Source organism: Rhipicephalus microplus, chromosome 1 (genome assembly GCF_043290135.1).
Source record: "Rhipicephalus microplus isolate Deutch F79 chromosome 1, USDA_Rmic, whole genome shotgun sequence".
Taxonomy (NCBI): domain Eukaryota; kingdom Metazoa; phylum Arthropoda; class Arachnida; order Ixodida; family Ixodidae; genus Rhipicephalus; species Rhipicephalus microplus.
The window spans coordinates 275,485,179-275,508,139 of record NC_134700.1 but is presented as its reverse complement, the minus strand read 5'-3'; the positions used below and the strand labels follow the sequence as shown (position 1 = coordinate 275,508,139).

At 48.8% G+C, this 22,961-nt stretch overlaps 1 protein-coding gene across 1 annotated transcript; it reads right to left on the bottom strand.

Annotated features, from left to right (window-relative positions):
• Positions 1 to 14,006: 14,006 nt before the first annotated feature.
• On the bottom strand, positions 14,007 to 22,437 carry LOC142817710 (uncharacterized). Its single transcript, XM_075895128.1, has 2 exons — positions 22,310 to 22,437; positions 14,007 to 15,544 (listed from the first exon to the last, which is right to left on the bottom strand). Exon 2 carries the CDS (start codon positions 15,533 to 15,535, stop codon positions 14,228 to 14,230), a length of 1,308 nt encoding a protein of 435 aa, XP_075751243.1. The 5' UTR covers positions 15,536 to 15,544; positions 22,310 to 22,437; the 3' UTR covers positions 14,007 to 14,227.
• Positions 22,438 to 22,961: the final 524 nt, after the last annotated feature.

Sequence of the window (22,961 nt, the reverse complement as noted above, 5' to 3'; positions counted from 1 at the left end):
AACGCGTAGGGGCTATTTCGCCAACTTGCAAAATAGATAATGATGGCGTAGTGAGAACTTCACAACTGTATACTTGCAGTAGGCATTCTAGGATAGTCTGAAGCAGCCAATGTTACGCCCACAAGATATCTTTTTTTTTTTTTTGCCGCTCGCTTTACAGCGGTGCACACAAGGCCATGACTACGCTTTCGCATTTTGTTTTCCACGACGAAGCTAAAACATGCTACAAGTTCTTAATGAAGCACAAATTTTTGCAACTTCTAGTGCATTGTAAGTACAAGGAAAGCGTGATCGAAACGATGTACACTGTATTGTTTTCGCAATACCTATACCCGGATAATAATAATAATAATAATAATAATAATAATAATAATAATAATAATAATAATAATAATAATAATAATAATAATAATAATAATAATAATAATAATAATAATAATAATAATAATAATAATCAGGAATGTGAGGAGGACCGAAACAAGAGAATCCGAACGATTTCCACAGCACTAAAGCAATTCGCTCTGTATTCAACAATCAGTTTCTCACTTATACATTACGGTATTGTTTCTTGTATGTATTTTGCTCTCGATCAAGAAATTTCTGGCACCATCTCTTAAATCACTCTCGTCCACAGAGAACATCTTGAAGAGGGAGAGGGAGAGAGAGCAGAATGTACCCTTTCTTGAACAACAATGTGTCCTTCAATGCTTCAGCATATTTTTGTGCTGTTTTTGATGTTCTTATTTTCTTTCTACCATTTTTAGTGTTAAACGACGAAAACGACGACCCCCCGCCGAGTACTTGAATGGAAGCAGTCTCTATAATGGACGCTTCACGCAAAGCAGATTGTCCGTAAGCCGAACGAGGCGTTGGGAGGCGCTACTGTCACGAAGTGGGGCACGACGTGGCCTGTTGAGCCACAAGTTGACTTCCAAGGGAGACGAAAACAACCATTCTTTCGAGCCATTTTAGCTTCAATGCCAAACGAAGACAACGAAGTCTACAACAAAAGGTGTCTCTTTCCCGGAAACTAGAGCCCTTTGTCAGTTTAGTTCACGCAAATTTTTATTTTATTGTATTTTTAGTGCTTAGAGAAAAGGCATTGGGCTCTTCAAGTGCAGCGATAAGTACGCCAAGGTAGTTAAAAACAGATTAAGCCTTTCTAAACTGACAGATTAGCTCTTTCGAGGGTTCCTGTGGAACGTGGTAGGTAGAGAGGTTTTGCTTGAATGAGCGAATAACATCCCATGCACCTGCTTAAAGTTTGATTACAGCGTTTATAACTGCAGTGCGCGGTGACGTCATTGATTTCATCAAATATTTTACCATTTAGCTCCTGTCTTATTTGCTAGGAAAATACGCTTGCAAGACCCTTTGTAAACAAGACTGCGAATCATACGACTACCTTGGGAATTGACAGCGTTCTAAGACATTCTAGAAGAGTATTATTAACAATAATCGTTGAGGTTGTGCGTCCCGGAACCCCAATATATATGATTAGGAGAGATGCCATCGCGGTAGGCTCCGGAAAGTTTGACCATCTGGTGTTTTTTTTTAATGTGTGCCCATAAGTGTGCGCTGGGTTCCACTTCAGAGGGGGCGGGGTGTGCGAAGGTTCTGCCCAGAGCCCCCCCCCCCCCCTCCCTCTCTATCATGTCAATGTATGGGGCTAGCATCGCGACATCCTTCTCGCCCCCTCGTGCACACACAAATGCACGCGCCTAAATCTAATTACACATGTTTTCTACCATTTCGCCTCCATCGAAATGTAGTCGCTTCAATCGGGATTCAACCCCGCGACCTTTGCAGTAGCAGTCGAGCACTGTAAGCACGAGACCAGCGTGGCAGGTAATTCTAACACACTACGCACTTCTGAGGAAGAGAAAAAATATTAACGTGGAAGATAATAATAGTTATGGTTGCTAGGGTTTCACGTCCCAAAACTATATGATTGTGAGACACGTCTTAGTGGGGGGGCTCCGGAAATCGGGTACAAAAGAAAGTCACGTAGTATGTAACGTCCTGTCATTGAAAGAATGTATGACATTTGCGATTTCCAAGAAGCTTGTTGGAAGTTAATTCTAAGTTTCACTAATTGCTTTACTTCTCACTCACTCATGCTCTCTAAAGGCTTTACTAACGATGGCTTCAGAAAAAGTTCAAAAATATCACGATTGTGAACAGAGATGTGCTGTGCGTGTTTGTGCTTTGCCGCAGCGCTTCATGTTGTAAAGTCTACTTCTCCTCAGCAACAAGCTAAATGCAAAAAAGACGCCTTTACAAAAACACCTTTTGCGAAAAGGTTTGGGATGAATGAATATCCCTTGGAAACATTGCTTCGATTATTTCACAAAAGTAGGTTGACATTTACAAATTAATTGACAGTATGAAGGTACGAATATTTGCCAATAATTAATTAAGTGAATGTTTTCATGATCAGGAAAGCATAAATCTTTATAAAACTATTTTTATGATCGAAGTCTGTGTTCTTGCACATACGCTCGTATGTCCTTGCTCGCTTCATGTGCTTGAAGTAAGTGTTATAGTGAACTATGGCTACAAACTGTGTCTTCCAGGCAGTGAAGTACATGTTCTTCTGGTGAGGTTTTCTTTGTTACTATAACAATTCGTTCACCTATGACACCTTCCTCGTTGCTATTTTTGTTAAATGTTGCGTATATTACTGCTACTTGAATGAGCTGGGCAAGTCGCGGCACTTTTTTAGGCAAAGAAATTGCCTTCTTCTCCAAATTTTTATTCTCCCTACACATGCGATTAATTGGCAGTAACTTATTAAATTAACCCATCAATTGAAAATCAAAGGTGAAATTTTAATCCATAAATATGGCGGATTTAGGCAAGAGTGATGGCGGGTGGAAGGGGGAGGGGGGTCGCCGTGTCCTGGAATCAAACCCACGTGAAATTTATTTTTTCGTGAAATGCTTTTCCAGCCAAGCAAGCGAAAAGTTATGAAGCTGGCCGTCGAACGCAGCACGTAAAACTACCCATCGAACACGAAAGAGCCTACACGAAATTATTCGGCTACCCTGCACCTAGATGTCGAGTCAAAACACATTGACTATGCAGAGGTTCAATTCATCCTACGCACAATGTACCTTGTTCTAGCTTGGTCACTGGTCCAAAGAACTGGCAAAAACAAGGTACGTCCACATCTGTGGACATCGCCCCTACAGAAGCGGTGAGACACTCAATTCCACGGTGGGTGATACACTCAATTCTACAAATGGTTGTCCTCGTAGGCGATGCAGAGTGCCGTGGTTTCCGCCGCCGTCGGTGTGGTGGGCGGCGGGGGCGGCCGCGAACCCCTGTGCCGAGTGTGCGGAGACCGGGCGTCGGGCCGCCACTACGGCGTCGCCTCGTGCGACGGCTGCCGCGGTTTCTTCAAGCGCAGCGTCCGTCGCCAGCTGCAGTACGTGTGCAAGGAGGGCGGCACCTGCGTCGTGGACGTCGCCCGGCGCAACCAGTGCCAGGCGTGCCGCCTCGCAAAGTGCCTGCGCGCAGCCATGAGGCCCGAAGGCGAGTGATGTCTCCCTCATATGTTTGAGCCTTGCCGTGGCCACCGCGTGTGCTTGAAATGCAAAGAGGTTTCTACTGAGGACAGCGCAACGAGCCATGGGCATAGCCTTAAGTGACAAGATGAGAGCACTGTAGCTCAGGGAGCACACAGTTGTTTAGGACGCCTCATTCCAAATCAAGTGGAAAGAAATGGGCTTGCACAGGGCATTTAGTGCGAGGGCAAGATGCAACTGCTTCTCATTATAAGACTAACATACTGTATTCCAAGAGAAGGAAAGTGCGCGAGGGGGAGGCAGGCCAATTAGGCGGACAGATGATATTCAAAAGTGGGCGCGGATAACATAGCCGCAGAAAGCAAAGCACCGAATCGATTGGCAAAACACGGAAGCAGCCTTTGATCTGCAGTGAACGCAGTCAGCCTAATGATGATGCTGAATTCGGGGTCACGTGAGCAGAGCAAGAGCTGTCACATATGACGTCAATGCTGGAGCGGCAAGTGGTTGCCAACCCTGGCTCTGGCAGTAGCGATTCCCGTAAAATGCACAGTGAAGACCGTACAAAGGCACGGCGTAGATGGCCGCCAGGCCATCTGGTTACGGCGGCAAAATGGTGACACTTGTGCTACGCCAGCCAGAAGCTCGCCTCCACTAAAGAGCTTTACGGCAAGGATAGGACATCGTATATATGTGACGTTGTGAGGTTACATGACCCTCGAGCTGTTGAGGCGCTAGTAGATTCTCCTGTTCAGTAGGTGGTAAGAAATGGTTTACTGACCTTCAGCCAGGTTAGTCATCTTGCACCCATGGTGGTTGATGGAGCATGGCCACACACTTATTCGGTTGCAGACGGGGGCTGGGCGTGTGCGGCTGAAAATGATGTGGTGGTGTTTTATATGGAGCGATGGCTAATTATTACCAAAGTTATTCATATCAATCAATGGCGGTCAGCTGTCATTTACCAACGAAATACAGGTGGTATAAATGCAGAGTGGTTTCTATAAGGTTCAGAATCATCGTGAAATAGGAATGTATTGGAAATAGGTCAAGAAACGAAGTGGGTTTGATCCACGAAGTAACTATTGTGAAGTAATTATCAGAAAGCAGCTTTTAAAGATACACTTAAATATGAGAGCTTTCGGAAGATAATAGTACACCAGATCTAAGATCCCGAATCAACACAACCGACTGTAAAAAGAACTATAGTGGAAGGTTTCAAAAAACGTTTACGAAATGTTTTTGGTTAATTTGTAATCATAATGTTGTACATCCTCGTCCTCAAACATTCTTGTTTTGCATTTCGCGTCCATCGAAATTAGACCGCGAAGGCTACGAATCTATTCTGTTTAGTTATTTCATATGAAAGTCATGAAATAACCGATAAGAGAGATGCCATAATTCTGAAATATAAAGGTTACAATGCTTAAATGTGCAGGGTATATTAAAGGAACAAGAGGTGACCTTCTCTATAGTAATACAACTCAGTTTTAGTAACAGATAAGGAAAACAGATTGTTACAAGTAGTATTCAAAAAAAAAAAAAAGAAACTGTTCCTTGTTGTGTACCACCCACCGCTGGATACAGGCCCATTGCGGCTTAAACGTACGAGTGAATCGCCCACCAGCTTCTTAGGATTGAGTGAAAATGCGTTACTGTGAAATATTTTTACGGGGAGTTCTCCTTCGGTATACTGCGGTAAGTCAGCACTGTCCGAGCTAACGCTGCTCAGAGCGGACAGGATGGCAGGCCAACCGGCAGCTCCAGAACCAAAACAACAACGTTCTCGTCTTTCTCCATCAGGTGTTTATTAGATGTTACTCCCCGTGACAATATAAACTGGCCATAGGAAATAAGCGGGTACCTTCTACCCAACAAAAGGTTGACAACATAAACGCCTCATTTTCGTTTTTTTTTTATCTGCGTGCGCACGTTCCGCGTCTGATGTTGTGATACTTATAGCAAATATACTTTTGTTGTTTTGTTGAGCCAGCGGCCGCCGCTTACGGCATTTGTCTTTTGAAACTTATAGAGAAGCTCAGAGCGAGACTAAGGACCCAGCGCGCGCGGAGTGAAAGCGTCGCTGAACGCGAAAAGCTGCGATCAGCGGGCCAAGAGCGGCCGGCGAATCCGCGACAGCTGGTCGGCCTCCCACGCCTGTCGCTGAAGCGGTGACATCGAGTAGCGGGCCGCGCCACGGAATCCTCGCAGAGCCCCCTTGACGGTCTCGGTTGAAGCACGGGGTCGAAAGGAGAAAGCTGCAGTCACGATTTCTGCGGGGCTGTATACAGTCTCTCGAAAATCGCAAGATCTATGAACCGAAATATGACGTCTCTATACCTCACACCCGCACGAAGGCAGCAGACGCCGAAATCCCTTTTTACTGCGTTATCGACGTGTCTTTGACGACGTCCTGATGGCGTCGGTGACTCGCTTTAGTCGGGATGATTTACAATTTTAGTACGCGCGACTGCTGCGTGAAGTACTTTGACAGAAGACTCCGTGCGCAGCGGTGGAGCAGTGGCTACGCTGCTCTGCTGCTGACCCGATGGTTGGGTGTTCGACTCCGGCCGGGGCGCTAGCATTTCGGTGGAGCCATTTAGGAGAGGTCTGTCGTACTTCGCGATGGCAGCACATTAAAGAACACCAAAGTTGAAAATTTCAGGCGGAGCCCTCCACAAAAGCGTGTCTCATAAAGATATGATAGTTCTGGCACGAGAAACGCGACATTATTATTATTATTATTATTATTATTATTATTATTATTATTATTATTATTATTATTATTATTATTATTATTATTATTATTATTATTATTATTATTATTATTATTATTATTATTATTATTCATCTATTTATTTTTGCGCGAGCCCCTGCACAAAGGCGTTATCGTTGTTACTGCGTACATTAAATAAAATATTGATTGATTGATTGATTGATTGATTGATTGATTATTAACATTAATACGGCCGACGTCTCTGGTGCGTTATTTGGACCTCCACAAGCCGTATTGTATTTCCAATAGCAAGGCTTGTGTAGTGCTCGCACTTGTTCGTCAAACATTGCTGGAAAACTTTTTTTTTTACGTAAGATGAATAATGCTGAAAAAAAAATGTAGCAGGCATACAGAGAGGTGGCCATCAAAATCGTGAGAGCAGCAGCTGTCATTTTGATGGGCACGCGCACGGGTGAGTGGGCGAGAGAAGGGCGCAAAGTTAAGCTTCATACCGTGGCCTCCGCGATCGGCAGCCGATCGCGGAGGCCACGTTCATACATTGATATAATAGGGAAGGGGGCGCTGCGGTGAACCTTAACCTCGGTATAGTAAAACCAGCGGTGCTGTGGCCGTTGCACACATGCGGCTAGCGGGAGTTCGTTTCTCCGCACTTCAAGCCGCTGGCGTGCAAGAATGCGTCTGCCATTGGCACATTGCACGCAGGAGAGACCTCAACTTGACGTAGAAAGAAGTGATAGCCGTAGTTTCACGCGAAAAGCATTAATCGTTCTTACTGAAGGAGCATAACTCCGTGTTCCCTGACGAAGCGTAGTGGCCGTGGCTCGCAGCTTCCACGCCCTGTGAACCCTGCTGTCACATTTCACCTGACTTCGCGTACGTACAATCACATTGAGCTGTACGCAATCTCAGTGCATTTATTGAGTACTCGGCCGAGTCCGGGAATCAACGTCTTCGTAGTGGCGTCCAACACGGGTGCCACATTGAGTGCCCATACATCTACATAATGTGCAAGAATGGATTGTCTCGCTCGAGCCAGGCGGCTCAAATGATTAGACGTTATCAGTCATAGAGTTTCTTCATATACACTAGAGGGAACTCTGGCGCTAGTGTCTACGTGAGCTGCAACACACGGCGCTTTAGCGAGCATGGGAATGATGGATAGTACACACATTTGTCTAATATTCGTACTTGTGGCCTGCTTCTGGCTCCGTGTGTGTTCGTGTGGCTTGAAGTTGTTTTTTCACGAAACCAATATTAGCAAATGTTCAGGGGTTGCGCTTCAGCATTTTATTTTTTTTAGACTTACCTTTCGAAATCGGGTCATGAAGTTCAAAAGGGTTGAATCTTTCTCTCAAAACAAAACCGAAACACGGCAATAAACGAAGCCGCAAGTACGATTCGCCGTCCGCAAGTACGAAGAGTAGGCAAATGTGTGTACTACCCATCATTCCTATGGTCGCTGAACGATCGCAGCGCCAGAGTGCCCTCTATAGTTAATTTTTGGAAACTCTATGTTATCAGTTGCGTTAGGAAAGACACTGGAGCAAAGAACGTGTGAACCTGCATAACATAATTAACTTATACCGTCATAGTCTCTTCGTATAATGTTCACACCGAGGACTCGCCGTAGCATGGTTGCATGAAAAAGGAGGAAGAAGGAAGCACTCGGGTTTTTGTTGGACAGGTACCATCCGGTTCATGGCCGATTTCCCTTTGTTGGTAAGTGCTAGAATTACAAGGATCATCATCATCATCATCACCATCATAATCATAAGCGTCGTCATCATCATCATCATCGTCTTTCCATCATTCTCTCCAGCCCATCGACTACAATTGCCTGCAGTTGGCCGCCAGGGTAGTTAATGGTATTTAGATTCAATGCTAAAGAGCTTGAGTCGCATTTAGAACTGAATGGTTACTGAATACCCGGCCCATTGTCGAGAGAAAGTAAGCGATCCAATCTCATCACAATAACGAGCCGTGTATGAACCACAGTAAACGAGGTAAGCCCACACGCAAAAGAAGCGCCGCGTGAGATATACTCCAACCGCCGCCGCCATTGAACCAACAGATACGCCCCGCGACGCGTGGCTGCAAGAGGAGCATCGGTCACGCGAACAAACAGCGCACCCTGCGGTGCGCAGCTACAGAGCCGAGATCACCGACGCCGGAAAGGCGTCGCTGAACGGCGCGCCGATCTGGGCGGGTGCACGAGAGCAGGGAACACGCGATCTCGTCGAGCGACCGCCGCTGTAATGGGCGCCAACCGAGGCAGACAAGCAAACAGGCGCCGCCCCGCACGTGTTCGGGTGGCTCGATCGGTGCGCAACAATCGACGCGCCCGAGTTGGCCAAAAAAAGCAGTGCCCTTCCTAAAGCTCTCGGTACACTTGCGCTATATACACGGATGAGCCTATGCGCTGCCATCTTCGGCTGTAATGGTTACCGCTTTTTGTTTTTCTTTCATCTGTACAAGCTACGTTAATATGAAGCGTGGATATTTGGAATAGCTTGTAAAGACTGGGACACAATTCAGCTACTTTTCTTTATTCCTACCTATAGCTGGTTATGACTGAACTTAGCTTGATTTGATTGACTTGTGGGGTTTAGCGTCCCAAAACCACCATATGATTAAGAGAGACGCCGTAGTGGAGGGCTCCGGGAATTTCGACCACCTGGGGTTCGTTAACGTGCACCCAAATCTGAGCACACGGGCCTACGACATTTCCGCCTCCATAACTGAACTTAGCTTAACGAGCGCAAAGCAATACTCCCACAAGAAAAAGCTTTTCATTGACAAGACGGGCTCTACTCCTGTCCCCATGTTAAGTGTTCCTTGCTGTGAGCGAGTGCCACTTTCTTGAGCTTAGTTTCATACCCGAAAATGGCTGCGAGTGGAATTTTATGACCTTGTTACTTGTCGTTACGGCATATTAAACTGAGAAATCATTCGTGATAATGGTCAAAGTGGTGGAACACACAAGTTTAACAACGTGTAATGTATATCAAGTAGACGTGGGAGTTAAATGCCTTCTTTTCTACGATACATTTACGTACCTTACCTTCGCATCGGAGTTGGAGATAGGGAGCGTAGCCTGTACACATCAGAGTTAGCACGTAGCCAGTGGTGTCTTATTTCTTCCTTTTCAGGATCTCGTCTACGGTGCGTGTTCTAAGCCAGGAAGCAGGTGTAAAAATGCATGAATCGTCTGTTTTAATACTCCTTCAACGTGACAGAGCGCATGGCTAAACGCTCGCAACATCTTAACCATACATGGCGGTGGAGCGAACTGAGCACGAGTCGCCAGGAGCGCACACCTAAAACAGGGGAGAGCCGCCGACACCAAGTCGCGCGACTGCACCACCTTAATTCCTTCGATGTTCGAAACTAACCCTAGAATCAGAGAAGCCCGTAGGCACACGTGACAGCCTAGATGTGCAGGAGCGCTAAAACGGGTCGCACGGCTGGCGCTAAAAGCCAAGCGGACTAATCCTCGAGAGCGATATCGCTGCTCTCGAAACGACAGTTCAGCGCGGGGGGAGGCCATACACACGGGATGCAGCGGTCCCTTGAAAGCCCCTCTTCACGGCATTGCTTCGCGATGCTGCGGAGCAGCCATCGCTCTCCCTCTTTTTCTCAACTTATTTATTTTCTATTTCTCTCCAACACTCGCCCGCCTCAGCTAGGTGGGCCCTGCGAGCAGGCGACGCAACCAGAGGCAGCCCTCGACGTCAGCTGCAGAAATTTCCGCTCTCTAACAGCAAGGTGGAGGCAACGGTATGCTCTCGTTCAATTCTGGAGTACCGACCCATTTCTAGCCGTTCAGCGTCCATTTCTCTTCTTCCTTTATGATTCCGTTTTCGCGTCGTTTTACGAGTTAGCAAGTGATTCTTGTCACTTTGTGTGCCCTGAAATGGCGCTTTAACCTGCAGCTCCACTCAGCAAGCGTTGCTGGCCTCCTACTTTCCGAAATGTTTGCCCGCCCACACGCGAAGACCTGCTCTGCTGTCAGAGCAGATATTTGCCCTCCACTTGCGAAAATTCGAGTTGCCTCACATGATGAAAATACGTACCGTAAAGGTGCCGAAACGCCGTCTATTACAGAGTGAATGCACCCCCCCCCCACGCACACGCACACACACTCCTAAGTCGTGTAAGAGAGAGACATACGCTCACCAACAAAATCTTCAATTGACAGATGTACCTCAGTCCAGAAGGCAACTGCGTTGTGTTTGAGTGCACCAAAATGTACGATGGTGTTGACAAGTCATCTCGCAACAGGCGTCGTCTCCTTCAATTCGGCGCTACGATAAACGTGGGCATGTAAGCCAACACTAAATTTCAGCACGCCTTGCAACCCCACTTGTTGGCGACGATAATTATTAAACGAGCGCTGTATATGCGCGGCTGTGTCATAGCCACATGCCAGCAAATATTGTGGATCTCACTCTGCCTCACTCATGAAACATATTGTTACGTCCTCAGTAGGCGTTTTGGGGTTTATTGGTACACGGTTCGGATGACGAGCCGTGCAGAACCAGGCTGCAAGAGAGATCTTGCAGGAAGAAGATCTCTCTTGCAGCCTGGTCCTGTCCAATTCGTCATCCGAACCGTGTACCAATAAACCCACAAAAGCCTACGGAGGACGTAACAATATGAGTTAGTGATCACTCGGACTCACGCAGGAAATTTTTTCTTCAATCGTTCAAACTCGGACTCAAGCTAACCAATATATTGCTCAACCCGATTCACTCAGACACATGGCTCAATCTGAGTCTGAGTGAGGCCGGGTGAGTCGGCTCATGAGTGGGTTCGCCACCCTATCGTGGTTAGTAGCCCATATGCACGTGACTTTCGGGAAACTTGGCCCTACAGAGACAATAAGCGGATGTCCCACATACTTCGTTGAGGATCTCCAACATTGTTTTTTAAGAGCAAAAGCTTTTATCAAACCACAGCAAGGGGCACGTGGGCCGTAGTTGTCCGCCGCCACCGCCAGTGACCGTAGCCACCATCATGGAAAATAAAAATATATATAAAAAACACCAAGGACACATTGGAACTTCAACCCGGGATCCCTGCGTACCAGCCAACTATTCTACCACAGAGCCACGATGGTGCTTGAAACTCTGTTGAGAACTAGCCTTAGGCTTGTGTCCGGAATCACGTTAATATGAGTAATCAAGCATTTTAGAACAGCAAAGTAACAACCAAAGCGTCATACAACGCGAATTGCGTAACGAGTTGGTCGGCGAATGCTTCAACCCACTGCAAAAGCTTCAGGCACATAATACTTCACCGTCGTCAACCACGCCATCGAAAAATTGCACACAAAGTTCTTTCCAAGTGAGTAGCGCGGGTACCACGCTTCTCCAAAGAATGACGAAGGATGGTATGGTGAGTGCTTTCTGAACTTGAATCGATGGCGCAAACGTGTCTTCTCTGCTCCTGTCGAAACACTTACGCCATCAATTGAAGTTCAGCCATGCACCAACTAGCCCGACAGCAAACGTTATTAAAGAACGTCTCCTAGGCCACAAAAAGGTTTCTTTCCCAATCCCCCAGAGCGGGCATGCACCAGAGACGACAGGCCACAAACAAATAAACAGAATGCCTCTCTATGCTACACAAAAAGTTATGACGGTTAATGGCGTAGTGAGTACCCTGCAAGTGTGTTTGTAGTAGTTACCCAAACAGTGTTTGAAAAAGGCTCTGAAAGGTCGCTCTTCAAGCTTTCGCTGTGACTGTGCTGCACATCCCGCACCCATTACGACTCGCTGGTCGTGACATGAATAATGTCGCGATACCACGGGTGGGTATGTGCCAATGGTATGCGGGTATGTGCCACAGGTGATTGGCACTTCATATCTGCCCAGGAATGGAAGATAATCTAACGCCAGCGGCCGAAAGAGGCGCCTCACGGGTTTGACGCGAGTGTATACGTTGCTGCTCCGGGACGTACAAGCATGCTAGTGTCTCACTTTAATTCCCCCATTCCTTACCCCTCTCATGCCGTATCGTCAATAAAGTGGTTTCACTCGCTCACTTAATGCGTGAACGTTAAGAAAAAGCTGTCATCGGATGCGTTGACCCAATGAATGTAAAAAAAAAAAGTCAAGATCTCAGGAGGAATTGAACCCCAGCATTCTGCGTGGCAACCAAATATTCTACCGCAGAGCCACGCCAGGTCTCGGAACTACGTTTCAAATAGATCCGTAATGTTCGTGAAGCGTGAATTGTGGTTGCAGCGCTATCCAATCTTACAAACAGTACACACGTACTCCTATCATACAGCCGTCCCGTCGGGTTTACGACAATTGCAGTGAAGTGCCATCCACTGCTACTCATTCATCAGTGTCCAGGGCCGCCTTCCTCACTGGCACAAGCGCTACATATAAGCTTACCATTTCTGGCGTTGCTAATACCCATGTTGCTGTTCGCATCGTTGCGGCACAGTAACCCGTTTAACATACGTCGATGGGTACAACATTCGCACGCATCTTTAGCGTCATTTAGTAACGTTTGCTAAATAAAAAAAAGAAGTACAACACTGTCAAGTTCCCTCCGCATGCTTTGCATAACATCGATTTCAAAGGTACGTGGGATCTGCCAGACTTTTACTTTTCGTCAGACTATAACATTTATCAGCTAAATGGATGGGGTATGCTTGCAAGAAATTGCAGTGATAGGCGCTACGCGTTCCAGCGCATGAAGCGCGGCACCGGGACTGTTGGTTGTGATTCGGTGGTAAACGTTCACTCCAGCAACTACAAAAAAATTAATATATCAAACATTATTATGTAGCACAAGAGAGAGAGAGAGAGAGAGAGAAAGAGAGAGAGAGAGACGAAACAGTAAAAGGGTACACGAGGGACGCGTGCGTCTTTTGTCTTATGTCACTTCTTGCGCTAAATGATAGTGCCGTGTGCCGAGCATGCCCCCAAGAAGCAGTTGAAAACATCAAAATAGACCATTACATTACCACTATACAAGCTAGCAGGGCCACTGTATAAGCTCACGTGGAACACGCATGAGATTTTCAGGTAGGCCTTGAACATCATCATTGTTTTTCACGCCACACCATGTGCCTCCCTCTTAAACTCCCCCCTCCCCCCCCCCCCGAATGAGAACCTTAATTATATCGTACGCATTTACAGGCGTTCCAATTAGTGATAGTGCCTCGTTATACGTTATGAAATACTGTCATTTATATTTCACATGTTACAGAGGTTAGTGACGCAGTCACCCAGAGTTTTTCCTCTATTGTTTTTTTTTTCGCCATACATACACTTTCTTACTTATATACCGATAAAAATTTCACTATAAGCGACGGCCGCTGCTCTTTAAAACAGCGTTAAAAACGTAGCAATAGCTTTCAGCATACTAAAGTCGGTGACCAGCCCCGGTACCTTGTAAGGCGGGTTACAGATGCCCTCGAAAGCAAGCGGTGCATGGAAAGGGTGGCTTGTAAGTGTCCTGCCCATATGTCATTCGGGAGTGTCCATCGAAGGACGCGTCAAACTATTGTGCACCCGACCGACACATTTCGGGCATGGGACGCTGTCTAAACAGAATAGTTGGAGCTGCACTACTGACCTAAAGGCGTTTAAGATGCGCGCACATTACTGCGCGTTTGCCATACCTTGTGAAGCTATTTCCCTGTAATGCTAGACTCACCGTCCACGCCATGAACTGCTTGCTCCAGCAGGCACCTGCAACGTCCAGGCCCAAAACAGCACTCACGAACCACGCGTTTAATGTTTCACCAACAGGAACCCATTTTGTAGCTGCTACTAGCCACTACGTGCAGCAGGTGTATTAACAGGCAAATAAACACTGCAGCGTATTCAATAGCATCGATGAGGCGAGCCGCAGGAAACATGGCATAGTATACCCTGCAGCTACAAACTCTCGACGTGCTCTCAGTGATGAAAAAAAGCTGTCTCGTAGCCGCGGCGTATCAAAGGGAATCCTTGGAGTGGTCGTCCATGGGGGTCTTAACGTTGGACGACACGTCGTTGACGACCGTCGCGACGATGGTGCCAGCCGAGGCCTCGCACGGCACCAGGACAGTAGTTTCCGTCGTTACCTCGGATTTGGTCTGCTTGACGACCTCGTCGGCGTCCACATGAGTGACCGTCTCGTTGGGGTACGTCTTCACCTCCTGTTTTTCGTTCGAGGTCACCTGCTTGTCGACGTGCGTGCTGCTCTCGGTAACGGTGTGCGGTTGGCCCTCGACAACTTTAGAGTCGTCCGCGGCAGGCGGACCACGGACAACCTTGGTGTCATCCGCGGTAGGCGGAGGTCCCTTCCCATCTGTGACATCGACTGATTCGGAAACCATGGAGACGTCTTCCTCAGGCACGATGCTGATGATGGTCGGCGGCTTGAAGACGGGGTGCTTCTTGTCCGGTGAAGTGGTACCCAGGTCGGGCGGCTCGTCCTCTTCGGGCAGATCTTCCTCGCTAATTTCTCCCTCTTGCTGGCGCAGCATCCGCAACTTGGTCACGGCGATCGAGTCCTTACGCCTCAGGTTGAAGCGGGACGGCGGCGGCTCGGCCACTTCGTCGTCATCATCCGCCTGATCACTGCTGCTGGCGGCCGCCCTCAGAAGCAAGTCGGCGGGCGGCTGCACCAACTCGGCACGGTGGTATTCCGGTTCCTCTTCCGTAAACTCGAGCTTGTGACCGGTGCTCTTCTTATCGAGGTCTTCCCGCGACGGCGCCCTCAGAATGGACGCCTTGGAGGCGCCCGCCGTTAGAGCCACCTCGGGATGCTCGAAGGACTCCGCTATCGTTTGCGCCGACGACGAGAGGATATCGTCCTCGGCGTGGTCGTCCTGGACGCGTATGGCGACCGGGTGCTTGGGCGAGGTCTTGCGCGACGCGTCCACCGGCACCACGTCGGGCACCGAGGCTCCTCCGCCGGCCACGGTCGCAGTCTGAGACTGCGTGCCGAGCGTCGGCTGCGATGCGGCGGGAACCGCCGTGCCGTCGTACGACTCGACCGTCTCTTCCTGTCGCTTGCTGCGCACCTCCTCGGTGGTGCTGGACTCGATGTGCGAGTCGCGCCGGCGCTCGACACCCGTAGCCTGATCCGTGACCTGCTTGGTGCTCTCCTTGCGCTCGGTGACCGACTTGCTGACGGTCTCCAGCATCACCGTTCTCTTGAGCATGCGCAGAGGAGCTCCGGCGCCCCGGCTCGGCGCAAGGGAGGGGGCGGAGTTTGCGTCGGGTGACGCCTCGACCGACTTGCTGCGCGCCGCCATCTTGAGTACCTGCGCAACGTCGTCACAGCTCAAGGCACACGCGACAGCTCGCACAGCGGTCTGCCTGCACGCGCAGCGTGTTACCCACCGGCGCGCACCTATACTTCTTGCCCAGAGCATAAGGTCAGTGCACCCGGTCGGAAGGTTTCTGTCGAACGTTACGTCACCCTCGCAGTTTTCCAGAAGCCCCGCATGCACCGTGCCCACTTTCGGAACGCGTGCTAATGAGCAAAGTTGGTGGCCTGCACCTTTTCTGCCGGATGAAACGTTACTACGGTCGTGCCTGCAGTGGCAAGGTGGCTACACTACACCTGTCTGATCCCCATCATACACTTATCTCGCCCTTCCCGTCCACTACGTAAATTTTCTCGGGTTCAAAACGCATGAAAATCCTTATCGAAAAGGCATTAAAAGCCTTTTCGATAGGAGACGTACATACCTTCATTATTAAAGTAATCTACCGATAGTCTACTGTAAGGGCGATGTTACTCGATGGCTAGCCTCCATTGTTCAGATAAATCAGTTCTGAAGAAAATAGGCGCAACGTATATGATGCTGGATTGGCAAAAAAAAAGACGATCGAATCACACGGCACATTCCGAATGAAGATGAATGAGCACCGTCTTTTTCAATTCGCAATGATAACTGAAACAATGCTTTCATGCTCCTCGAAACAAGTACTTTGTCCAAATATAGAAACATTAGTCATGCTCTGCTTCGCTTAAAAGCCCACACAAAGAAGACTTCCCTTCAGCAACGATTTATTAAATCGTGTGCACTGAGCGCAAATATCACCGTATGAAGCGAAGCGCCCATCAGTCGTGTGCCATTAATAATGGCCACTCACCACCCGCATTCAAATACGAGATGAGCTTTTCTCCTCTCCTTCACACACACGATGCATCCTCCTCGCCCCGTTAGTCCTTAGGAGCGCTTGAACAATGTCAGCACTGAGCGCTACAGCCTATAAATATTTCGCGCTTTTCGGCTACGCTCTGTTATCGCCACTTGTGACACAAAATTGAGTGTGATCGGTTGATCGTGCACGATATTCATGCGAGACAAGAAAGAACACAAGGGCGGCTCCATGGCAAGGCAGCGCAGGAGACTAATCGAGGGCACGTACACTATAGACGTCACGGCATGCAGCTATACTGTGTGCGTCACAGAAATGCGCAAGGAGGACAAGAAATGTCAGGAGAGAATACTGCACTCGTTTTTGTGTTTTTGTATTTTGAGAGTCTGGTGAGTGGCCCTTTAAGACGAACTCATCCTATCAGCGCTTGCAAGCGAAAATTACTGCGAAAAATACACAGCTCAGACGTCGTTCACTATAGCACTTAGCCGCTCTTTATTGTCTTGATTCCTATCATGTCTCATTCACACAAGTAATTCTTTTCCCTATGCATTAGTTTCTTTATTTTTTGTGCCTTACTTGGCGCACAAATTAATCCATTACCAACATGCAGATGAACTCAAGACACGCATATACGCTGAAAAGTATTCCGTTTATAATTTCCACTGTTTACCGCGACGCCCGCCCAGTGCAGCTCGACCGGAGGTCGTGACGTGATTATGTGAACGCAGTGACGCGTAGCGCTTTACTACGCGAACCTTTCTTCGGAGTAGAAGAGACGGGGAGGGTGGGGGACAAGACGCCCAGCGGGTGTGCCGCGACTTCGACGTCAGTCATCCATCACCGCGGTTCGGCTTCCCATCGTGTCGCTGAACGACGAACCAACGAAAAGACGCGCGCGAAATTGCCTCGACTGAGCTACTCCGACACGGCGGGGACTACACCGTCCTTGTCCTGTGCGCTCCTTGAAGGGGAGGCGATGACGCTCTGGAGCTGCAGCCAACGCCCACTTCTCCGCACAGGGTGGCAGAACGACATTGGGCGAATGCAAGTGTACACTACGACTACACAGTGGAAGAAGACACTGTCGTGAACGAGCGAAACGTGATCATAACGTAGCGGCTGGAATTCAGTACACTGGGCGCCTTGAAGAGGAAGCGATCGTGCTTCTGTGAATGGGCCATAGCAACAGAGCTTACTCACTATGCGGTAAAGAAACGAATCGCGTTATACATCTGTTATACACTTTGGATCGTTATACATGCGTTATACAACTTTGGATCGTGATCGGGACTGATCGAGTCAGGATATTTCAGATCCCAATAGGCTCACACAAAGGAGGCAACCACTCTCGGCAAGTCGGATACCATTAGGGCTTGATCGGCAACTGGAATGGACTCATCTGAAAACGGTGTCTTGAGGCACTTAAAGAGTCTCCACTCCCAGAGCGCTTTCGCCTGCGTTATAAACTGTACCGTCAAAATCACACTTCTAGTACGCGGCTGCGAACGTCAGCGCAGCTCTGGCCGACTGGATTAGCCCTACGCCATCTCCTCTCGCCGACAAGAGTTCTCGCAGGTGGTGCCCCGTCCTCGGACTCCTGTGACCGTGTTTCCATCTTTCCTATCTCTCCTATCTCTCTTATGTCGTCGCTCGCTGTCCTAACGCATCTCTCTTTCCCTCTCTCTCTCTCTCTCTCTCTCTCTCTCTACACCTTAATTCCTACCCTTTTAATCTCTCCTCACCCCCATCCCTTAAGAGCTACTGTTGAGGTGTCGCACCCTGATGCAGACAGTTACGGGGCTCACTATTAGAGAGTTTTAGTACTGCGGAATGGTGCTACGTACGCATCACGCAAGCGCCTTGCGTTACGTGGGGTCCTTTGCCACTAATCGGCTTTTAGTACGCCGTAGTACCAGCGTACGTAACGAGCGTGAAGCATGTTGCGTCATCTGGTATATCAAAATAGAAGTACGTGTTGTTGACAGCCAATGTGAGCCAATCCAAGTGTTATAGCCAGATTATGGCCATATTTTAAGCCACAGAGCCGGTCGGTGCTTGCCTTCGATGCCGCCATTTTGCAAAACGGAGTCTCGCGCTGTCGCGAATTTGTTCGAGAGCGGCGCGATCACCTCATACGTACGCACGCACGCATCTCATGCGTGCGTACGTAGCAGCTGCGTACGTAACGCGATACGTGCGCGCTGCGGTCTGCGCATGCGCACTACGCAGAACGTGGCGTCCTTACGTACGCAACGCCGCCACGTACGCAGCGTACGCAGTACTAAAACTCTCTATTCTCTTCTTTTCCCTCTTATAACCACTATAGCCACTATGCGGGCGCGGTCCACAGCTACTGCCTCGCATTAGCTACGAGCTTACATTCATGCTTAGATTATAGTGCAAGGGCCTAGCATGCACTGTGATTGTGTTTGGTATAATTAAGACGTAATACTCCGCATATTTATGCAAAGGACGGCGGCTTAAGCGGCCCAGCGGCGTCAAAAGGGAGGGGTTGCATTTTTGTTAAAGTTTCTGACCTATTCTATGCCGATTGTTCATTCCTGCTTTCGTAGACATACGAGTGAGCCCACTCCTCCGAGGAGTGGCACAAAAGTGATAAAAGCTACTGCTAAGCTCGAATCCGGAAGCCAGGACAGGACCCAAGGGCTACTGGCCACCGTTCAGGCGGGGACCTCTCCTCCGAGGAGTGGCACAAAAGTGATAAAAGCTACTGCTAAGCTCGAATCCGGAAGCCAGGACAGGACTCAAGGGCTACTGGCCACCGTTCAGGCGGGGACCTCTCCTCCAAGGAGTGGCACAAAAGTGATAAAAGCTACTGCTAAGCTCGAATCCGGAAGCCAGGACAGGACCCAAGGGCTACTGGCCACCGTTCAGGTGGAGACCTCTCCTCCAAGGAGTGGCACAAAAGTGATAAAAGCTACTGCTAAGCTCGAATCCGGAAGCCAGGACAGGACCCAAGGGCTACTGGCCACCGTTCAGGCGGGGACCTCTCCTCCGAGGAGTGGCACAAAAGTGATAAAAGCTACTGCTAAGCTCGAATCCGGAAGCCAGGACAGGACTCAAGGGCTACTGGCCACCGTTCAGGCGGGGACCTCTCCTCCAAGGAGTGGCACAAAAGTGATAAAAGCTACTGCTAAGCTCGAATCCGGAAGCCAGGACAGGACCCAAGGGCTACTGGCCACCGTTCAGGTGGAGACCTCTCCTCCACCGTTCAGGTGGAGACCTCTCCTCCGAGCGCTCATTTCCGGGCTACCTTCGTCAATGCCGATGGAGACCGATGAGGAGGGTTACCCTCTCCTCCGATATAAGGAAATTCTTTATTATTATCGGGAAAGTCATCGCCGCTACCCTCCCCCCGCACGGGGGTTGAAGAAAGCAGAGGAGCGCATTTTGCTTCGCCTCCAGACGAATACATTGCTATGTCCTGCCATAGTCAAACATTTCGACCCTACGGTCACAGGACAGTGCCAGCACTGTGGGGAGGTGGCAGACACCTACCACATGGTGTGGGCCTGCCAAGCTAACGCAGCCATTACTCCTAACCCAAACCCTAGGCGAGAGGACTGGGAGGCGGCCCTGCTCGGCTGCTCAGACCTTCAGGCCCAGCAGGCCTTGGTCCAGAGAGCCAAGACGGCGGCTTTAACCAATGGGGTCCCGGAATAGAGACTCCACCTAGTCTGTAGGGGCCTCTAAAGAGGTCCTACACCTCTCTTTTGTAAATAAATGTTTTTCACCACCACCACCACCACCTCCAAGGAGTGGCACAAAAGTGATAAAAGCTACTGCTAAGCTCGAATCCGGAAGCCAGGACAGGACCCAAGGGCTACTGGCCACCGTTCAGGCGAGGACCTCTCCTCCAAGGAGTGGCACAAAAGTGATAAAAGCTACTGCAGGACGGGACCCAAGGGCTACTGACCATCGTTTAGGCGGGGACCTGTCTATTCCCAATCACCTGCCACCCCACTCCGCCCAAAGAAAGAAAAGAAAAAGAGTAAACGCAATACCGCACTAATGATACAACAAAGCTCCATCGATGTTGTTTTATATTCTCAAATAATCTATGTTGAAAACGTCTTCATATTCTATCTTGAAAGCAATAACGATCACTTGGCACCGCGTTTCATGGCGCGTCTGCAACACGGAAGACTCTCCCATCGACCTACGACAACCCCTACGTTTCGCCAGCTGTGATAACCCTATGTCTGAATATTATCCCGCTTCAATGTGATAGCATTTCGCCTCGATGCGATAGCGTCAGCGATGATTCCACTGAGCTCAGCGGCTCAGTGGTAGAGCATCGAACGCGTTAGTCGAAGGTCGTAGGTTCGATTCCTGCTTACAGCAAGTTATTTTTCCACACACTTTTCTTTCTTCTTATTTACATTACATTGGTTCTAATAACTTGCCCTATACATTCCTTGGCATTATTGTCAGTTAGATCCCAATATTATTGTGTCAAAACACGGAAAAACGAGCTCTTAGGTATACACCTTTCTGTGGCTTCAAGAGGAGGTAGTAGTCACCGGCCACAAAGTCAGGGCTACAGAATGCGTGATGGATTGTCTCGAAGTCGCAGACCTTCGCGTGAAGTAGAGCATTGGCGCCAAGCAGCAGGCCGCCATCATAAAGATCCCTCACCTCCTATCGTTTTGCTTCGTCATGCAGTAAGCGCAAAACAAACCCGCCGAAATGATCATACGCAGGCCTACTAATATACAGCAATGTGAATGTGGCTGTGAAATTACTTCTATAGCTATATGACCAGAAATTGGTGGTACCTCCACTAACTTGATGAAATCTCCACTAACATCAGCTCGCTTTCTAAACAGCATTACTCTGTCATTAACTTTCAACGATAAGCCTGTTATTTTTCAGCCTGCCGTTCGTTCGGCTCTGCTTATGTTTTGAAGTGTCTTCGAAGCGCATACCCCTTACGTAAGTGGCAACGGAATACAATGACTGCACACTTCTCCTTTCGAAACTAGATGCAGGGTTCAGTGGTCCGTAGCAATACGCGTATTGAAACAAGGCCGGCAGGAAGTAAACTTAATTGACAGGATCTTTCAAACCGTGCATTTCCCATGCTTTGTTCGCCTCCGGTAATTCATACGCCGCGTCATGCAACGCAATGCACCCCCTGAGCTCCTAGCAGGAGCTGTTGTTGACTGTACTTTGAGGCAAGTGCAGAAATCGTTTATCGTCACTGTCACAACGCCAAGCGAGGACTGCTCCACAAACAAATGTTGCGCAACCATGTTGAACCTCTGCAGGTGACCGCAGTCAAACAGTGCGTAGTCGTCGCTAAAAGTTTGCGCACTACTGCGGTCGTGACTGTGTTCGTCATCGGGTCCACATATACGGGCTTATCTTCCGTGATTAGTCACAAGGTCAGGGATTTGCTATGCTACCGCGACGGTTGCATTTCGATAAGAGCGAAGTGCAAAATCAGCAGCATACTTTGATTTAAGTTTGCGTTCGAAAGATTCCCAGGTATCGAGAATAAACGCGGTGTCTGCCATTACAGTGCTTCCATATTGTGCCTTTCGCACGAAGAATCACGGAAATATTTTTTTCCCTAATAAAGGTCGGGCGACTCATCTGAGTGGAACTCCAATCCCAGCTCGCAGCAACAGTTGTAGAATTGTAGAAATGTTCGCAGGGGACCATCAGCCAACCACGCTATTGGAAACGTGCAATTATCATACTCAGCTGGCCGATCGCGAACAGTTCTCACGATCGAAAAGCTTTATAAACGGGGCTCAGTTTGACCATCGCGAAGTATTCTCTAGAAAGATTCCGCAAAGGACTGTGAATGCCCCCTTGATTAACCAGTCAACCAATTGAACAGCGAGAGTAAACCAGATAAGTAGGTGTTCGACAGTTGAGCCAACTACCTCTCTCTCCGCAGCCGTGCAGCACGAGCGGGCGCCACGGGGCCAGCCGCGCCGGCGCCTGCGTTCGCCGATGTGCCACGGGCCGGTGGTTGGAGGTGACGTGCCGCCTCTGTGCTGCCCTGCGCCGCCGCCGCTCGTGTCGCCGCTCAGAGACCTCTGCTGGAGCGCGCCGCGAGAGCCCGCCGAGCCTGCGGCAGCCAGGACCACCGCCGGTACTATATGCTATACTGCACCATGCATACTGAACTAGACACTGCAATGTGCTACCATATACGCTATACTACACTACACGGTGTTAGACTCATATTTCATACTTTACTATACCATACTACACCGCCTTGGCCCCCTTTCCTCGTCGTCGTGCACAGCTAGAGTAACAGTATGCAGGGTACCGTTCAGATGCATCGCAACGCCAGGACCGACGTTACTGCCTTCAGAGGGCGGTTCTGACTTAGCATTAGAGTTATAACTTCTGCGAATTCAGCGGTTACCTTATGAGAAGGCTTACCTTCTTATTATGCCTTGTTGTTTTTACGTTATGTATACTGCGATGATAATGACAAGGACCCGTATGCAGTCGCAACATAGCAGAAAGGCATTTGCGCTACATTGAGTACAGAGAAGGGTACATGCGACCTTTAGGAAACATTTT

Coding starts and splice junctions, on each gene's coding strand:
- LOC142817710 (XM_075895128.1), bottom strand. CDS start 15,535: ATGGCGGCGCGCAGCAAGTCGGTCGAGGCGTCACCCGACGCAAACTCC.